Source organism: Triturus cristatus, chromosome 10 (assembly GCF_964204655.1).
Source record: "Triturus cristatus chromosome 10, aTriCri1.1, whole genome shotgun sequence".
Lineage (NCBI taxonomy): Eukaryota > Metazoa > Chordata > Amphibia > Caudata > Salamandridae > Triturus > Triturus cristatus.
In genome coordinates, this window is record NC_140593.1 from 143,258,749 (window position 1) to 143,277,498 (window position 18,750).

The 18,750-nt window shown below is 41.7% G+C and overlaps 1 protein-coding gene across 2 annotated transcripts in view; it reads right to left on the reverse strand.

Annotated features, from left to right (window-relative positions):
- The window catches only part of CPNE4 (copine 4), a 1,366,646-nt gene that overhangs the window by 344,634 nt on the left and 1,003,262 nt on the right, over positions 1 to 18,750 (reverse strand). For both annotated transcript variants that reach the window (XM_085630665.1, XM_085630664.1), the window contains exon 8: positions 3,343 to 3,441. In XM_085630665.1, coding sequence (XP_085486791.1) covers positions 3,343 to 3,441 — 99 coding nt within the window. The remainder of the gene's footprint in view (positions 1 to 3,342; positions 3,442 to 18,750) is intronic.

An 18,750-nucleotide genomic window follows, 5' to 3' on the forward strand; every position in this document is an offset into this window, starting at 1 on the left:
TTCCCCGGTAGGCCGCCAGGGTGGGGGCCAGTTTTAGGCCCCTGGGGGCCGTTTTTGTTACCGGAGGCCGGCAATATCAGCCCCCTGTAACAAAATGGGCGGAAACCGGCCCTAGCAAACAGCTGGGCCACACCCTCCTCCCTCCCAGAGCGGGCGGCTGAGCAGTTTGCCAGGGCCGGTTTCTGTTCCCAGTCCGACCCTGGCTGGGTTACTGCAACATTATCTATGGTGGCGCTCCAAATTAGCTCACATTTTTCAGCCAATTAAGGCCTTGCAGTGGCTTCTCATGTTCAAGAGAAACTTGTCAAACTTCACTGAATGCACAATTTTCGAAACACACGAGGGCCATATCCCAACACACTTACAGAGAAAACATATCCTGGGGCTCAGCAATGCAAATCTGATCACTGAAGTCAAAGCGCATATCATATGAGGCAGATCCAGTGTTAATTTGTAAAAAACATAAGCGCAGGGCTCTCGTCAGGAGGCCAGTGCAGCTTACACCATATATTTCCCCTGCTATGCTGCCAATTATAGTAACAACACAACTACTAGCCATCCCACTCCTACAAGTGTGACAATTTGAACTTTTCAGGTACCCAAAGCTATAAGAATGGCTTGGGTGGCATGTAATAGTCATTTTTACTGTATATTGAATTAAGAATTTACTGTTGTTGTGGTCATCTCTAAATTAGTCAGACAGTGCCCCCTTGTGACAGACTGTCACAAGCACCGATATTTACAATTAAGTGCCAGCGCTGAGCACCAGAAACCACTGGCTCAAATTAAGCACTGGGCATATCAAATGAAGTAATGGATCCACAGCCCTGGAACAAATTTCACCCTGGTCTTGGAAACCAACCAATTATATCTGTCTTCAAGACAAAAATGAAACAAGCGTCTCCAAAAAGGCCTTGATTTCTTGCTGTGACATTCTATGGACTATCCCTCCCACCAAAAAGAGACAGAACGCTTCTGAATGCAGTTCGAACCCCAATAAAACTTGGATCTAAACGTTTTTGAAATTCAGATTTTTCTTTGACACAGTTTCACATTGTCTGGGAAATGGATCATGTCGGAAGATATTGCTTTAAAATACCTCCACCAGTTTTCTTTTCTTGTGCACAACATGGATTTCTGTTTGAAGTCTGAATGCATCTCAAAGCCTCTAAACAAAATTATGTTCACTTTCCCAATTTACTTTAGTTAAGCCAGAGGCATGTCGCGATAAAGTGATTGGAACTAGTAGTCATGTCTTTCCTGTTCTTGAGAACCTGGGCACAGTCACCCATCCAACAGTTTGCAAACCTTTAACATTATTTAAGCATGCAATAAATATACACAGTCTCATAATAAAGTATCAGTACTGGATGATTAGTGAGCGGTATGCAACATCACAAATGTGCTAACCACACAATTAGTGATTGAGAATTCTCCCTCTTCAGTAGGGTGCATGGCGTTGGCTAATTTACTAATGCGACCCCGATTGGAATGGGGATCACAGGCATAGGTTCTCATCCTTGGTTTAGAAACACAAGTCCAATATACTTTATGCATTTTGGGAGCATCCAGATTCTCTGGTTTTACCAAATAATTATTCTTAAACCACTGTGGATCAAACTCTCAAAGAGAACAAGCTCTAGAATATGAAGGCATCAAAAGAATTAGAGACTGGCAGCCATATTTTTCAAATGGGTAAAGGATCTTGGAATTGGCACTCATCATTTTGATAAATGGGTGAAAGGTAATTGTGGACCCCGGCATGGGGTGGGCAAAGTTCTAGTATGGCGGCTTAAAATATGCTGCGATCTGCAGGTCAAGTGACTGAATCCTGGCAAAGCTGACTCAGCCTTTCATCCTTCCTTGGTTGGTGAACTGAATTGCGCATTAGTGCCACGTATTATGTATAGTGCTTAAAAATGGCAGGGGTCTCATATGAATTTAAAAATGTGTAAACATTCTGCCATAGTGGCAGACTATTATAATTAATAACTCTCATTTGTGAGGGTAAGGGTATGGCAAATTGCAATGTGCCCTTGTAAACAGAGTTGGCCCATACTAAAGTTGGTGAACTGGGCCCTTTTTGTGGTTTCATCATAGCCTTAGTTGTCTGTTGCACACAGCATTGCAACCAAGAGTTTACCAATTGCTTTGAGTGGGTTCTGGGTCTGCTTCTTTCTAATGATTGGATTCATTTCTTGCTCATGTCAACTTCATACTCCTGATTCAATGACTTTCCTCCCTATCCTAGTATTTCCCCCACTGCCGGAAGTTTTCTGTTTACTATGGTATCTGATTGGGTGTATTGTATCCTTCCACTGCTGACTTCAGAGAACGTGTTTCCTCTTGCATATTTCTGTGGCATTTGTCTTTTGGCACTTGATGGCATTACATTATTATTATTTTGACTCCCGCTTATCTCTCCCTTTGTGTTTCTTCAAGTCGTATTTTCTCTGTCCCTGTGCCTAGGCCCTTTCTCTCTCCTCATTCTAACCCCCTCCCCGCCCCCCCCCCATCCCTGGCCGCACAATGGTGCTCTTTCGCCCCTTCCTCTTTCTCTGTGTCCAAGATCCTTGCTGGAGGATGGACATAACAAAGATGGCCACCCGTCACTGCCAAAAGTAGCTTTACCAACGTATGCACAATTGTGCTGCAATTATTTCGAAAGAAAGAAAGAAAGAGAGAAAGAAAGAAGGAAGGAAAGAAAGAAAGAAAGGATGGAAGGAAGGAAGGAAGGAAGGAAGAAAGGAAGCAAGGAGGGAAGGAAGAAATAAGGAAGGAAGAAAGAAAGAAAGAAAGAAAGAAAGAAAGAAAGAAAGAAAGAAAGAAAGAAAGAAAGAAAGAAAGAAAGAAAGCAAGTGGGGAACAAAGAAATAAGGAAAGAAAGAAAGAAAGAAAGAAAGAAAGAAAGAAAGAGAAAGAAAGAAAGAAAGAAAGAAAGAAAGAAAGAAAGAAAGAAAGAAAGAAAGAAAGAAAGAAAGAAAGAAAGAAAGGAAGGAAGACATTTAAAAGCTTTTCAGAATGTAGCCTGCTGCCTGAGATTGATGTGGAGTTATTCCACAACTAAAATCTACAGACACAAGACTTATTTACAGATAATTTTATTGAAAATTCAAAAAAACAGAGTTTAAAGTTTCCCTATCAAATGCTTTTTGAGCTTTGATGTTGTGCAAACATTAAGCATTATGTTTTGTACTTTAACAAGCATTGGACAGTGTAGGATTTATGCTTGTTAAATTAGTCACAACAGTGAACTGCGGAAACAATTCTCTGACATGCCCACCCTGTAGACAGAGATGGAAGCTCCCTCGCCAGGGACAAGAGCTGACATTGGAACATTACCTGTCTCCCGTCCATGGCTCCGCGCATCTCCTTGAACGTGGAGCTGAACTCCCCAATGAAGTCGTGTTTGCCATTGGAGTCCCAGTCCCACACTATGCACTGAAAGAGATGGAGAGAAGAACAGGATCAGCATGGGAGGGAAGCGCGGGCATCTCCATCATTTATGCAATGCAAAGTGCCTCTGGAAATAAAGGGCTGAAAGTGCAAACATGTGTCAAGTTGAATTACTGAGCCTTGTGTTAAATATTAACAAAGGGCTTGAAGGGACAGCTGGGCGGCCTGCTGCTAGCTGAGGAAACCAAATGTCACTCTGTTTTCGAAAAATGAATCGAGCAATGTATACCTCAATTTAAAAGAATAACTAGTTGTCCATCATTTTTAGGGTATAGCCACTGAATTAGAAAAATGAAATATTCACTAAGATATGGTTATTTCTAGTGTTTTTTTTGTATTCAGTATAAATATGTTTGAAGCCCAATTCCATTTATTCTTTTTTAATGCACATATAAAGATACCCTTATAAACCAATGGCCAAACAAGGCTGTAAGAGTGACAATTAAACCCCAGGACTCACAGGAAGGCACCACAATGTCTGTCAGCGATCATTGCTACCAGAAGTACACAAATACATTCAAATGTCTGTAAACAAAATTGTCATGTAGAAGATTGCATGTGCAGATGTTCAAAATGTAACCAGGTGTGCAAATGCATATTTTCTTTTTTTCTTTGTTAATGGGTAACATATTTCTCAGCCTTGAGACACCCATAGCATAAACCACCCACCAATATATGCTGCTCCTTTTTTTCCATGGTAGAAGCACATTTAGTTTCTTTGTGTAAACGTTCAGTGATTTTCCAAGGTGGGAAATTTCATAGTGTGTGATATTACACAAAAACTTCAGACTTTATGAATTTTCTCGCCAAATTTGACAATTTTTGCAATTTTTCATTACTGCACATAAACCAGCCACTTCTATTAAAAGTGCAGATATGAACAATGCATCATATTGGTTGATTGCATTTCTAAATCCTCTTTGCAAGGGCAAACATTCACCACTACTGAGCCTGTGAATAAGAAATGGGATTTCGCCATCACACATGATGCTTTTTTTGGCCCTTTGACTGATTTCTGATCGCAAAATGGTTCAAGAGTTAGGTCTACTGCAGTTAGAAGCTTGCATCTAAATGTTGTATTTATTGATCATGCTCAGGATTGGAACTACATAGAGATGTAATGAAATAGACATGGACAGAAGCAGAAGGTTACTGTCCTCAGCAGTTACAGGGACATTTAGAGTTGAGTGGGAAGCTTGTCAGCCCGCCAGGTCAACAAACTCTTCTGCTCCCGTGGGGGCGACCATACACCCTCTCATGAAATCCCCACCTGCCTGGCATACATCTCACTTTCTTCAATGTAACCACTATCGCGTTGGTTGCAGTTTAGGAACCGCTCAGCAAAGGTTTGTGTATTTTGTCGATTGAGTTCCATTTACATAGAGCTCCTGGCAAGGCAAAGGTAGGGATGATCGCGCTGAACTGGACAGAGCATCCATACATATGATATCAAGGCTCTGGGACACGCGGACTGCAATATTAAGCGTTTCCTCTGCTAGAAACACTTGCGGCCACTTTCCCCACGTAACGAGATGGGGAAACTCCAAGACTGGCGGGTAGTTGAAAACCCAATTTATGTTAGTTCACCGACTTCGTCAATCTCTAGATGAGCCCCTTACCCTACCCACTGATGGCTACAAGCGTTACATATGGGATATACAGTACAAGAATGGTCCATTTGAGGATAAATGGCTTGCTGCTCCTTCTCCGTCCAGCAGGGCTGACACAGGGCTCTTCTCTCAGCCCCAACATCTATATGGCCCCTTTCACTAGACCTATTGAATTGCATGGATCGGTGACTATTTTATATGCTGATGACAATCAGCTGCTACTCACTATTGAGCACTCTGCCACAGACATGGTTTGACCTTTGTTACATGTTTGAAGGAGGTTTTGCATTGGACACGTGAGTCACCTGCAATGCAATGCAGGTAAAACCAAGATCCTGTTGTTTGGGAAGGTCAGAAATGATTGGATAAATAAAAATTGGCCAGGGCATCATCCCCCTCCCCTGCTGCCTACTCCTGCTGCCAAGAACTTAAACTTAAGAGTTATGATAGATGACAAGCTGTCTCTGCACTCCCAGATTTTGTCGGTCATGAGAACCTATTTTGCCCCACTCAGGTCAATGAGGAAATATCTCGATATTCTACCTATAGAGGTGTTCAGAACAGGGTCAGGAACCTCCAGGTAATGCAAAATGCAGCAGCCCACCTAATCCTGGAAGAAGGCAACATTCTCAAGTCATCTCAGGAATTTACATTGGCTGCCTATTCAATCAATCAAATACTTTATTCGATCTTACACATAAGATCATAAAAGTGTCAGCGAAATATTTACAATCACGTTTTAAGAAAGACATTATAAAATGTAGCTTAAAACCTAAATCTTAAAATTTTTCTTACCATACAGTTGAAGTAAGAATTAATTTCATCTATTTACATAATACAGTATAGGTTATATTAATAATTTTCTAGGTCGTCTTATGTGCCAACCTGCTTCCTCTTTTTAATGGTAAACAGCGTTTATTTCGCATGCGATACTTCGCATGCCATTACAACGTGGTCGTTACAACGACCGCGTTGTTAGTTCGCATACCTTTACTACACAGGTCGGAACAACGACTTGCGTTAGGGAGGAGAAGGTGTTGGATTTTAAATCCAACACCTTCCCTAGTGTCCGGCCAGACTGGAGTTGGAATAGTAAATTATACTATTCCAACATCCAGCGCCCCCTACTACAATTCGTTGTTCCGAATTGCGTAGTAAAGGTATGCGAACTAACAACGCGGTCGTTCTAACGACCGCGTTGTAATGGCATGCGTACTAAACACATGCTAAGTAACGAGTGCTATTTCTTTTTAATACATGGCCATAAGAATGATGCCAAGGAAAAACACCCCAAAAAATTTTGCAATGATTTGAAAAAAAACAGTGCTTCATGACAATATTTAAAATTGTAGCGTTTGCAAATTGGTACGATAAAATGTCACCTTTTCTGATGGTAGAAACCATAGAAAAATAAAACATGAAGATCATCCTGTACAGATAAGTTATCACACGGACATAGGGAAAGTGCTGAATGTTTATATCTTTTCCCTGGATATCCCACCATCAGAGGAATCAAATTTAGTCGAAATCTAAGCAAAATATATTTGTGCTGTGGGAATGTAACATCAGCCAGATAGAAATAGCTATTCTCCTCCAAGACTGGGGTTAGTTGATACAGTCGTGCCGACTGAGTTAGGTAGGGATTTACAGGTAGAGGGATCGTTAAAAAGGCGACTTAAACCAAGTGCACATAGTTCGGACTCCACGTACTTTATCCACCTAATCCTACTGTAGTTGTCTGACTTTAGAATAGTTGTAATTAGGTTTTGCGTAAAGGGGATTGTATCCCTCCGCCAAATCGAATGCCACAGTATGAGTGGAGCCATTTTAATGGAGTCCGTAATATAATGTAACGCCAGTTCCATATGAAGCACATAATTCGAATATGACTGGGGTAGCGAGGTAGAAGACTTAAAAAATGTGTTCTCTATTACTTGTAAAGAGTCGCTTGGACCCGTCCCCCAAACTGCTGCCCCATACACCGCTGCAGCCTTTGTTTTAGCGTGATAGATATTTTTTATAGGAATTAGCGGTTTGGCTCCCAGCTTTTTAGAGAATGATCCCAACGCAGCTAGATTTCTCTGCATGCCCATTGGTCTGCCCTCTAACAGTATGGACAGGATTGTTTCTTATCAAATAGGACCCCTAATTAGGGAAACAAGTCAACCACCTCAATTTAGACAGAGTCCATACTGAAACAAGGGGGTCTTTTGCATTTCCTAACCCCTGCAATAATTATAAAAGATTTAGATTGATTAACCTTTAACTCCAATGAATTCATAAAAGCCGCGTAGGCCGCTATAAGAAGCTGAAGCCCCACTGCAGTTCGGGCCATCAGAACAGCATCATCAGCATGCGTCAAAATCGGTAACCACTGATGGTCAGAGAGCATGGGGACATCTAAGGCTGCGCCCTCAAGATGTTTTCCCACACCGTTGGTGTACAAGGAAAATAAGAACGGTGCCAGGATGCAACCCTGCCTAACCCCCCTTAAGATCTTAAATGTTTGGGTACACTCCCCGTTCTTCCCGTAGCGGACCTGTCTGATGAAGTCGACAAATGCTTGATCAATTCCCATCTCCTCCATTATCTGCCAGAGTCTGGGGTGGGACATGCAGTCAAAAGCTGCGGACAAGTCCATAAAGGCAAGATAGATCTTCCCACCCTTGGCTCTGACATATCTGCCCATAATAAGTGAGAGGTTCAGGCATTGGTCTACCGTGCCCTTTCCCTCCCGGAAACTGTATTGGGACTCCATTAAAATATTCGTACTCCTCACCCACGCCTCCAGTCTTGTCAGAAGAAGACGACCCATAAGTTTGGCCGTCGTATCAATTAACGATATAGGACGATTATTTTTTGGGCTGCCTTTGTCTCCCTTTTTATACACTGGGATAATTATACTGGTTTTCCAGGACATGGGGGGACCAACTATAGCAATTTTATTAAAAACATTAGTTAAAAGAGGAACCCAAATTTCCAGATACTCAAAGAAAAAGTCCATAGGAACGCCATCGGGGCCCGGGGCTTTCCCAGCTCTACAGGCCTCAATCCCATTCCTAACTTCATCAGTACGGAAAGAAAGAGAGAGCCCAGAGGTAATACAAACCGGGGGACTCAGAGGAGCTATTGGGGCAAAGATACCTTCAAAATGAGCCACCCACTTCGCCTCCCCTACATTAACTTCGAGTGCATTATCGTTTGGTGTTTTAAAATGTGGACCATTTATTATACCCCAAAACTCCTTTGAATTACCTGAAGCCACAGCCTGTTCTAATTTGGCCCATTCTTCTTCTCTTAACGCCTTCTCCCTATTTTTCCTGGCCGTTTTATATTCCCTACAGCAAATTGTAATTTTGGAGGGTTTCCTAGGGATACTGCTTAGAGCTTTAGTAAGCGCTTTCTTTGTTTTTGTACAGGAAGGATCGAACCATCCCTTTGGCCTTTTTTGGCTCATTCGTATTTGTTGTGGTGATTGAGTTCCTTATGTGTTTTAAAAGTTCTATAAAGGAGGACATCACTAGTTGGGGTTGAATCTCATTTTCCAAACAATTGTTTATGTTATGTATAGCATTGCTAATTATAGTAGGTATCACCTCCAGTTTGTCAATTTTGGACCACTTCAGTTGGTATCCATTGAGCCTAGCTAGGGTAGGCAGACCAATTTCTTGTGATGTAGTCGCAGCCCTCTGCATAGTGTGAATCTCGCAGCACAAAATCGCACTCAGGAAAGTGGGCACTTTTCTTCAGAGAAGTCATTAGCTTATTTTCAAACATTCGCAGGTATCACACAATAGTAATGGGCCCAAAGAAAATCCATGTCACCCACCTTTATTTGAAGGTAGATGAATGAATGATGTAATTTCTAGAGTGCAGCTACAAAAAACAGAGTGTCCCGGCACTAGACATGCACAGACAGGTTCACACGGAAGCCTACAGGCTGAGAGAAAAGAGGTTGGTTTTAAGTGCTTTCTTAAATGCCGTTTTTTTGAGAGACGGCACCAATGATAGCGGAAGCTGAGTCCAAGGTTTACTGGCGAGTACCGAAAATGAGCACCATCCCGTCTTACCTGACGGAATCTAGATACCCCAACAAGAAGCACTGCAGTCATGAAGAGTTCTCAAAGGATTGTAATGAACCATCCTCGTTATCAAAAACGAAGTAACAGGCACGATGGATAGAAATAAGCACCTTAACCAGAATTTTGTATTAATAGGCATTGACTACCCAGGAATGGGCAAGTGGGGCGGGCGTTACTCCCCCCAGATATCACCGTAATAGATAATAGCAGAGAAGCGAGCCTTAGTCCCAGTAATGTTGATAATAACGGGATCTTAGCTGTAATTAACATAGCAACATGGAACGTCTCAGGCATCTCCAATAAGCTTGGGGATTCCGACTGGCTGAAGTTATGGCAGGATCGAGATATCTCCTGCTTTCAGGAGACATGGGCCACTGAGGAGACCTTTGTAAATGGTTATCATTCATATCAGACGAAAGCAACTCCGTCCCCCTTTGGAAGAACGAAAGGGGGCATATTAACTTTAATTTTGAATAACCTAGCGATTAAAATAAAGATGCTACATGATACTTCCCCATTCTTTCATCTGAGTTTTTTTTAGAGTTTGCTAACTCTGACCAGTGGTTCCTAATAAACTTCTATAACAATAATTTCGGCGCAAACATGCATAAAGTGCTGGACGATGTGAATGGGGCAATTGATAAGGCATCCAAACTGGTGAATCAAAAGACTGTCCCAAACATCATATGGTTGGGTGACTTCAACACACATCCGTGCCAACACAACTTAGAGCGGGTTTGTGGTGTGGAGGATATGTGGGGCAACCCTGTTTACCACTTTTCACATAATATCTATGGAAACACTCTGAACATGCTAATCTCGACGAGAAATATTCTTATGGTTAATAACTTAGTCACTGATAGTGATAATTTGTCTCCAACTTTCCATCGGTATCATCGGGAATCAACGATTGATTTCATTCTGGTCACTAATCCTTTAAACATCAGGTGTAGCAAAGTTACTAACCAATTTAACTTCTTTAGTGACCATTATATACAGATAAACCATTGATACATCATTGCCTTAGCCAATCACTTCAGAGAAACACTGAAAACAGATGCATAATGGAGCTTTGCACTTGTTTTCAATGACATCTCTCTCACTACTGTGAATCATGTGCATGATTTAGCTCAGTAATTCCAGGAGTCAGTGAATGCGCGAGTCTTCAGTGCTTAGAAAACAGAACAGTAACCACTAGTCAGAGTTTCTGAGCTATGCAGTCTGTAGCAAATGCACTAACTTGCGCTAAAGTAAATTTACATGCATACATTTACTCAAGCACATGTAAATTTACTCTTACGAGTAGACCTATACTTCTGTGCTATTCATTATTTGGGAGTGTAGTTTTACACTTAAGTGTAGACTTACATGTCTCTACCCCATGAAACCAAGAAGCGGAAAAATGTAAGAATAAATGCATCAGTGTAATATTAGTACTTGTAACTTTTCACATGCAGACTAGGATCTACGTCACCAGGGCAGAGACCTCCCTACAATAAAGTATGGAGAAAATAACACATTTTTATTATTTATTTGATGAAAAGATTTATGTAAAATTAAATTGTTAATTAATTTAAAATAATCAATAATAAGCTAGAACTAATAAATGTTTATATCTATACCTTCAAGTCATTCTTCTGATTGACCCGATTGGTTCAGTTAGTGATCTTTATTAATGTCCCATGGTTCTAAGATCAACAATACCGCTGTTGTGTGCACATTGCAAAATGCCTATCTGAAATGGGCAGGTTTGGCATGAACTGACTTCACCTATAGGAGCTCACCGCCCTTGTCCGCTGTATTTAGAAAGCCCCACAGAGGTGCAAAGAATCCACCTTTTTCAAGGCCTCTGAATAAACATTTCATGAAAGATGCATGTCCAAACCTAACATACTTCTTACCTAAGTGTTCCAGTAGAGACACTGAATGACTCTTAACAAGGGTACCTGAATTCCCCATTTACACAACTTCCTTTAAAGCATGGCCTGTCTACCCTATTGAAAGCCTCTCTACCACATTGTTTTATAATAAAGAAATCATGCAAATAAATGTGACTTGTTGACATGAAACACAATAAAAATCATAATATTGTCAACATTGACACATGCGGATCGAAATCTTGTTAGAGGCAGATGGAATAGTATGTTTAGGGTCACCAAATTCTTTAGGTCTTTTAACAATACATGTGCTTACATTTTAGCATCTGAATTCAGCCGGTCTCTCAGACGATGGGATGTGGGAAGAGAACAGTCTTCTGACCCACATTTGATCTTTATCTGAGCACTTAAGCAGCTCTTTCCTCTTTATTCAATTTATTTATTTTTTCCTTATTATTATGTGATAACCTAGTTATGGATGAGGCTAGCTGGCATGGTGCTTCCGGATCAGGTATGTATTGTTTTTTATTCGGCATCCCACTATCCTCATTATGAGGTTGACCCCTCATTCTTTAGTAGCTGGCCAATATTAATCTGATTCAAATTCCCATTCTCCAAGTCATTTCATCGACAATCTTGGTAAGAGGTTGCCTTCACATCGTGATGGCGAGCTATGATCTGTTACTGTTGGCCCAAAGTTTTTTTTACTTTAGCTTAACCACTAATGAAGAATGCACAGAAGGATGTGAAGCTAATAGGTCCTCGACTGCAGATCAATGACAAATTGTAGGAAGCATTTTGGATTCATCCCTAATTGTAGAAAAGAGATTAATCAGACTGCTTAGTTTGAAATCATCGGAAGGGACAAGAGTGCTAACCTTTGTAATAAATCCACCCGTGTTTTCAACTTATTTTATTTCCAATTTAGGGTTACAACAGTGGCATCTAAAGATTTGCACCAGGGGTTCAACACCCTGGGGACATCTGACGAGTCTTGGACCTTGTTTGGAGAGTGTAAGATACCCAGAGCTAAATCTTTGGTCAAGTTTGTTCCTTGAGAAGTAATGCCTGCATCCCTCAAATCAATTTCAGAATTGTGAAAGCTCAAATCTGGGTCATCTTCTTATTGAATCTCTAGATCAATTCAAACCTAGTTCTAATCAAAATTAGGTGGCTACGAGAGAAATAGGACTAGCTCACTGTTCTGGGCAACATGTGGAGTAGCCATGATTGATTCTCCTCAACTCTAGACAATGTTAAATGTTATGGAAACATCTCAACTGGTGAAATTGACGTGGGCATCCCGGCCTACGAATTACGCCGCTTGCAAGCTATTCAGAACCAGGCCGCCCGTCTCATTCTTCACCTTCCCAAAACCCATCATATCACTCCTGTCCTCAGGTCTCTTCACTGGCTCCCTGTTCTCCAGCGTTCTCTTTTCAAAATGGGTTGTCTGGTCTTCTTGGCTCTTGCCCGCTCTGCTCCTGCATTCATATGTTCCCTTATTTCCTCTCACACCCCGGTTCGCACTCTTCGCTCTTCATCGTTGGCCCTTCTCAATGTCCCCCGTTTTCGCAAAACCAGAACTGGAGGCACACGCTTTTCTGTTTTGGCCCCTCGTTTCTGGAATAGCCTTCCCCTCTCCATGCGATCCATCCCCATCTATTCCCATTTTCGTAAATCTTTGAAAACTTTTCTGTTCTCTCAGGCGTACCCCGGCTAACTCCTTCGGGCTGTTTTTTGTGACTGTTGCTCTTGCTACCAGCGCCAGGAAGCCGCTTGGCCGCAGTGCGCTTAATTAAATATTTTTTTCATTTCATTTCATTTCATTTCATAGTTAATAGAGGTCAACTGCAAACACAGTTCATAGCTGAAACTTATAATGATAAAAATATAGATATAAATGGTCCAAAAGAAACAAATGGCTTGTGATGAATATTGCAATTATGTTTAGTTCCTTTCATTCTAGTGCCCTTTTGATAGCTGTTTTTGGTTCTTTCTTAATTTTGTTTCATAACAGATTAAGTCAGATCATAGATCAGTTTGCCGCCACTCATCCTCTGAGAATACATTCACCCTACCAGCACTCTGGTCCTCTTCTTTCCCTACCCTCTAGATATTGTCTTAATGTCTGTGAAATACTTCTAAAGCACAGAAAGAAAAATATCTACTACTCCCTCATAGACGGCAAAGTACGAAAAGGATTGTTCTCAGCAAAAGATTTTCAGGATAGTGGCATACAATATGAATGCGACATTAGCATACTGTTGTAGCTTTTTCAACAAAAAACATCTTTAACCAGTTTGGGTTTTAGCATTTCTATAATTAATGGAACAACATGTAGCCTGAAAGCAACCCATGTTTATAAGAGCTAATTTAACCATGAGCAACCATCAATGATGAAAAGGCAAAGAAAACACTCGCAGCAACATCAACAATTGTGTGGTATTCTTAACAAAGACATTGATGACAAGATAATGACACCATTACTAAAAAGAGTATATAATAGCGGTACGTAATAACCTGTCATTATAATTAAAAAGACATCTATTGCGAGGAAGACATTAAGAATAGGCCAAAAAGTACAGATGTTGAACCATTGCTTATAGCCAACTGTGCACAGCAAGGAGCACACACTGCTGAAACAGCTACATAGATAGAAGATTCTTAATAAGAACATGTCACAAAGACACAGAAAAGCGAAGTTTGTGCAACAGCTGTACTCAAGGATGAAATACTGAAGGTGAAACAAGGGGATGTTCTGGCCGGTTCATTCCTTATCAAGGTGAATAAGAAACATTATGAAAAGATTTTCTCATGAATAGGTTCCATGGCTTGAAAAAACATATCAAAGATGAGAATCTTATCGCACAAAAGAAGATTCTAAATACATTTCAGAGGCTTAAAGTTGGTCTCTTTGATTGCAATTATGGTGCTTACTGGCCATAATTAAAAGGATCCTATTATACTGATCCAATTGCCACCACACAGAACACACTATTGTTCGAATATGTCTTCCTGTGCATAAACAGATAGCTAGTACCTTTACAGTACAGAGATGTATGCACATCTGGGCACGAGGTACATTTGCATCGCATATCATCTGGTAAGTCAGTGTGATGCAAAATACGTGTAAAATGCTGGTGGATCAATTCTGCTCCCAGAATGTGTTTCAGAAGTAAATGTGAACCAAACCACCTGCCACCCCATGAGGGTTACACTAGCAAATACTACACCTTATAGTTTTGTGTATATTGCATTAGGGGATGAGTTCTAGCAGTTGCAAGCCATTTTTCTTCTTTTAGGGATAGTTGCATTGGTAATACTCAGTCTGCTAGACTTAAATTGTTACTGTAACCTGTATTCATAAGCTACACTTTGGTAACCCTCTTACAGGCAAAACAGGTTTGCTATGGGTTATTTGCAGGGTATTTTTCATTATTGGCATAGGAGCTATATGCTACTTACAGTCATTATACATCTTAATGACTAGTATCAAACAACTTTGGTGTCTTAGGTGATAGAACTCTTGATGCACAGCAGAGTGATAACATGCTCAGTTGTACTATGTTTTCAACGTTAGCATGTATCTGTTTGATAAACACAATTAAATATAGGTTCTGATATAGCACTGTATACGTTCCTGCCCATAGCGTCCTCCGCATTATGTGCAAGTTCTTTGGTGGATGACTAAATAAATCAACGACAGTTGGTCAATAGTCTTTATCCTGAGTATGGCCCTGATAGTCTGTGTTGGGTTGAAACATCACCACATTCAAATACAGTAGGGATAGCATTGGTGTGGTATAATTAATTGATTCGCCATGGTGGATTCCTGACTGTGTCATTGCCTGGCCATTTGAATTCCTGTCAATACACACTTTATGTCTGCACACTTCTGTGTTTATCCCTAGGAGGGCTGAGACCTGTACAGGTGTCTAATATGTATGTTGAATGATTAGACCTTTGTAGTAAGTACATTGTCTGCTTGTTTGTGAACATTAATGTTCATGGAACAATTGTGCCTACTACATGTTCTTTCATGTACAGGGGATGTTGTGTAGTCCTGCTTTAAACACTGTGGACTATTAGTGATAGCACCACATTGGATTTCAGTTTTTAATGGATAAATCCATGTTGAACCAAAGTACAGTACACAGCTAGCATCTAAGGTCCTTGTACTGGATTGCTCTTGTTCTTAATACCGGGCTTGTAGAAACCGCAAGAGAGGATGAAGAAAAATAAATAAATGACATAAAATAAATAGAAAAGTAATTAATATTGCATAGAAGTGATACATATCAAGCCATTACAGATTGCAGTTGTGAATGGTGATCACTCTGATCGAATTGTTACAAGAAATTTCTTTACTCAGCTTTACTCAGGGTCATGTTGTACATAATATAGTGTGGAGTGGGACCTCATGCTGAGTCACGCGCATCAGTGCTCCAAGGTGGGGTCTGCCTGATCATGACTGGCCCAGTCTCCCACCCAGTTTTCCCAGGTGCAGAAGCACCAGGACAGTAATCCCGCCCTGTAAAATCGTATAAGGCTTTGGCTGATGCAGAATCCAAGCCTCTCTCCCTGTCCAAGTCCAAGCATATTTTTTTGGCAAGGGGAGGGCATGTATTGCTCTCCCCTACCATGACAACCTTTTCCCTTCCAGTCTGTACCCTCCGAAACCACCATCCTCCACCTCCCGCCTAGCACCTGCCTCCAACTCACATTTACCAACTTCTCACGACAGGCAGTAAAGGTGAACGGTAATCCCATGGAACAGGGAACACTGGGGCCAAGTTCTGCCGTGTAAAACCAGGTCCACACAGTTATTCCCTGTTTTAAGGGAGATTAACATATGGTTGCACAGTGTTGGAGAGGTTTTACCACATGGCGACATGAAGTCCGTGCATGGAGTTTGCAACCCACCAGTACTGGACAACTCGTAATCAGGGCCTTTCTCTGTTAGCTACTTCAGTACATCTATTGACACCATTGACTGTGTCACTGATGTACCAACAAACATCAAACGTAAACAAATGAATAGTGCCCTAGCAGATGCTTTCTCTGCAATGGGGAAGGATGGACTGATGCATTCCTGTGAGTCGCATATTGCAGTGTTCATCCGCTGGGGCACATCCCTGAATGTACACACCCTATGATGGATGCAAGTATGAATTCTACTGTTACAATGCTCCGTCTTGGTCGTTGACTTCAGTGGTGGAGGAATGACATGTTTGCAATGGCCTCTCCACACCCTCAGGAGGATAGTGAAAGGGTGGACCTACTGGGAGACTTGGGGGAGTTCTGAGGGTTGGGTCTGTAGATGGGTACTGCAGGCTGCAGGGTACGTTTGGAGAATCCCCCAGGCACAAGAGAGTACCAGGAGCCTGCAGAGGACTTGGCAGCTACAGGTCAGGTGGGCTGGCCCTGCACTCTTCCTTGTTGGAAGGAAAGCAGGGGGAAAACAGCTCCTAAAGAGTCCCAAAACTTTTTGAGTCCAGGAGGCTTGAGTCTGCCAACTGGAGAAAAAAGAGCCCAAGATTGCCAGAATTTGCCAAGTGGAGTCACAAAAATGGGCTTAAGCCCCAAGCGTAGTCCCACGGAGAGATGACCAGCACAAGGGATGAGGGTTTGCCCTTTAAAAAATGTCAATGTTCTTCGTAGAGGAGAAGCCTGAACTGGGAGTGTAGGTTGGTATTGAGTTATTCCCAGATCCCCCGGTGCCCATGGACTAATACAAGGAGAAGGAAAAGGTGAGCGTCACCATGCTTGGAAAGTGGTTTTGTCTCCTTGATTCCCCAGTGCCCCGTGGACGGAAGGCTGCATGAGCGTGGCAACATCCTCTAGGTCTCCGGGCAGTGCCAGAACCTTGAGAGTATTCCTGGGTGCCCTCCCCTACTTCCTGTGCCCATTACTGGGAGCAGCAGGAGGCACTCAGCGCAATGATTCAAGCCTGTGCCAACATGGATGGGAGAAGTGACTAGCTCCCTTCTCCTGCACCGACTCCATGAAGTGAAGGTCTGGGAGCGGCCAGGTCCATATGGGCCCTGGGGCTACCTTTTGTATCCCATAAGAGAGATTCTCGTGTACCGAATTGGGACCTTGGATAATTCCTTTCTGTAATGGCCCAAAGAAGCCTGGGTCACAATAAACTAAAATGTGCTCTAGGGGTGGCGAGAAGTGCAGCAGCCCACCTCAGAATCAGCTTTGGAAACCGGAAAAGTCAGCCTGGGTCTCCCAGGGGGTGTAATGTTTCATCCTAGGAGAGGTTTGTATGGATTCCAAACACTTCTGGAGCAGGGAATGATATTTCAAGAGTTTGGGGTCCAGGTGACTTCGAGACAGTGGGGCCGATTCACAGAACTAACTTAAGACAAAATCCTAAACTTACTACTTTTGGTATTCACAGAAGTTAGGATTTTGTCTTAAGTTTGCCTTAAGACAAACTTAAGACAGACTTAAGACAGTCTTAAGACAGACTTAAGACAGTCTTAAGACAGACTTAAGACAAACTTAAGACAGACTTAAGACAAACTTAAGACAAAATCCTAACTTAAGTCTGTCTTAAGTCTGTCTTAAGTCTGTCTTAAGTCTGTCTTAAGTTTGTCTTAAGTCTGTCTTAAGACTGTCTAAAGTCTGTCTTAAGACTGTCTTAAGTCTGTCTTAAGTTTGTCTTAAGACAAACTTAAGACAAAATCCTAACTTCTGTGAATACCAAAAGTAGTAAGTTTAGGATTTTGTTTTAAGTTAGTTCTGTGAATCGGGCCCAGTGTCTTTAACCTGCTTGGCGACAAGTTTAAAAGTTGAAGAAAGACTTGAATTGCACAATACTGATTGCTCCATGTTTTTTGTACACTCTCAATAATGAATCATTCCACATTTTGTTGATTGTCATCAGCGAGTGACCAAGTTGAACTGCTTTAATATTGCTGCATTGGGATTTTGATTGCATGTTTCAAATTATGTCATTGGTGGCGGCACCCTGACAAAGCAAGCAGGCCTCACTTTTAATATTTGCACCTGTTCCATCATATGTGTGAGGGGGTATTCTGCTTTTAGGATTCTGGACTTATTGGTGTGCCAAATGTTAGAAGATGTTGTGTAGTGCGTCTGCCATTGTTCACGCTATCTCCACCCTGGCTTTGGTGTCCTGGGCGCATCAATGCCCGTATAAAGCTACAGATGGGCATTTTGATACTCTACGTGCAGCAAGAAGGGGTACCCAATGACTTTCTGATGCCATGTGTTCAAGGTATCACTGTCTCCAAGTCTGATGCCCTTGTTTGTGCATGAGGAGAGACTCTTCCTTCTACTCCAGGCGCATCGGACATTGCAAGATTAGACCCAGCATTTCCAGCTCACCAGAAACATCTTTGCAAAAATGTGCTTTACTTCCACATAAAGATTTACTATGGCGCCTCAGTTTATGCTGGCTATTGGGATTGCAGATGCCATTGCATACCCTATCCATTACAAGCTTGCCACTTCTTTCAATATCTCTTTATTTGTACAGAGAGTTTGTCTTATAATTGTTCGTACATATTGTCCATACATTCTTCATTCATATACAGAGAACACAAGAAGGCATGGCTCACTCACTACTTTTTCTGGCAAATCCACGTGAGCCCATCATGAAATGGGAGACATAGTATGATTTGTCTAATGACAATTTATCATCTATTTATGGCCAGACTTTTCATGTACGAAGAAAAATTAATCCTCTTA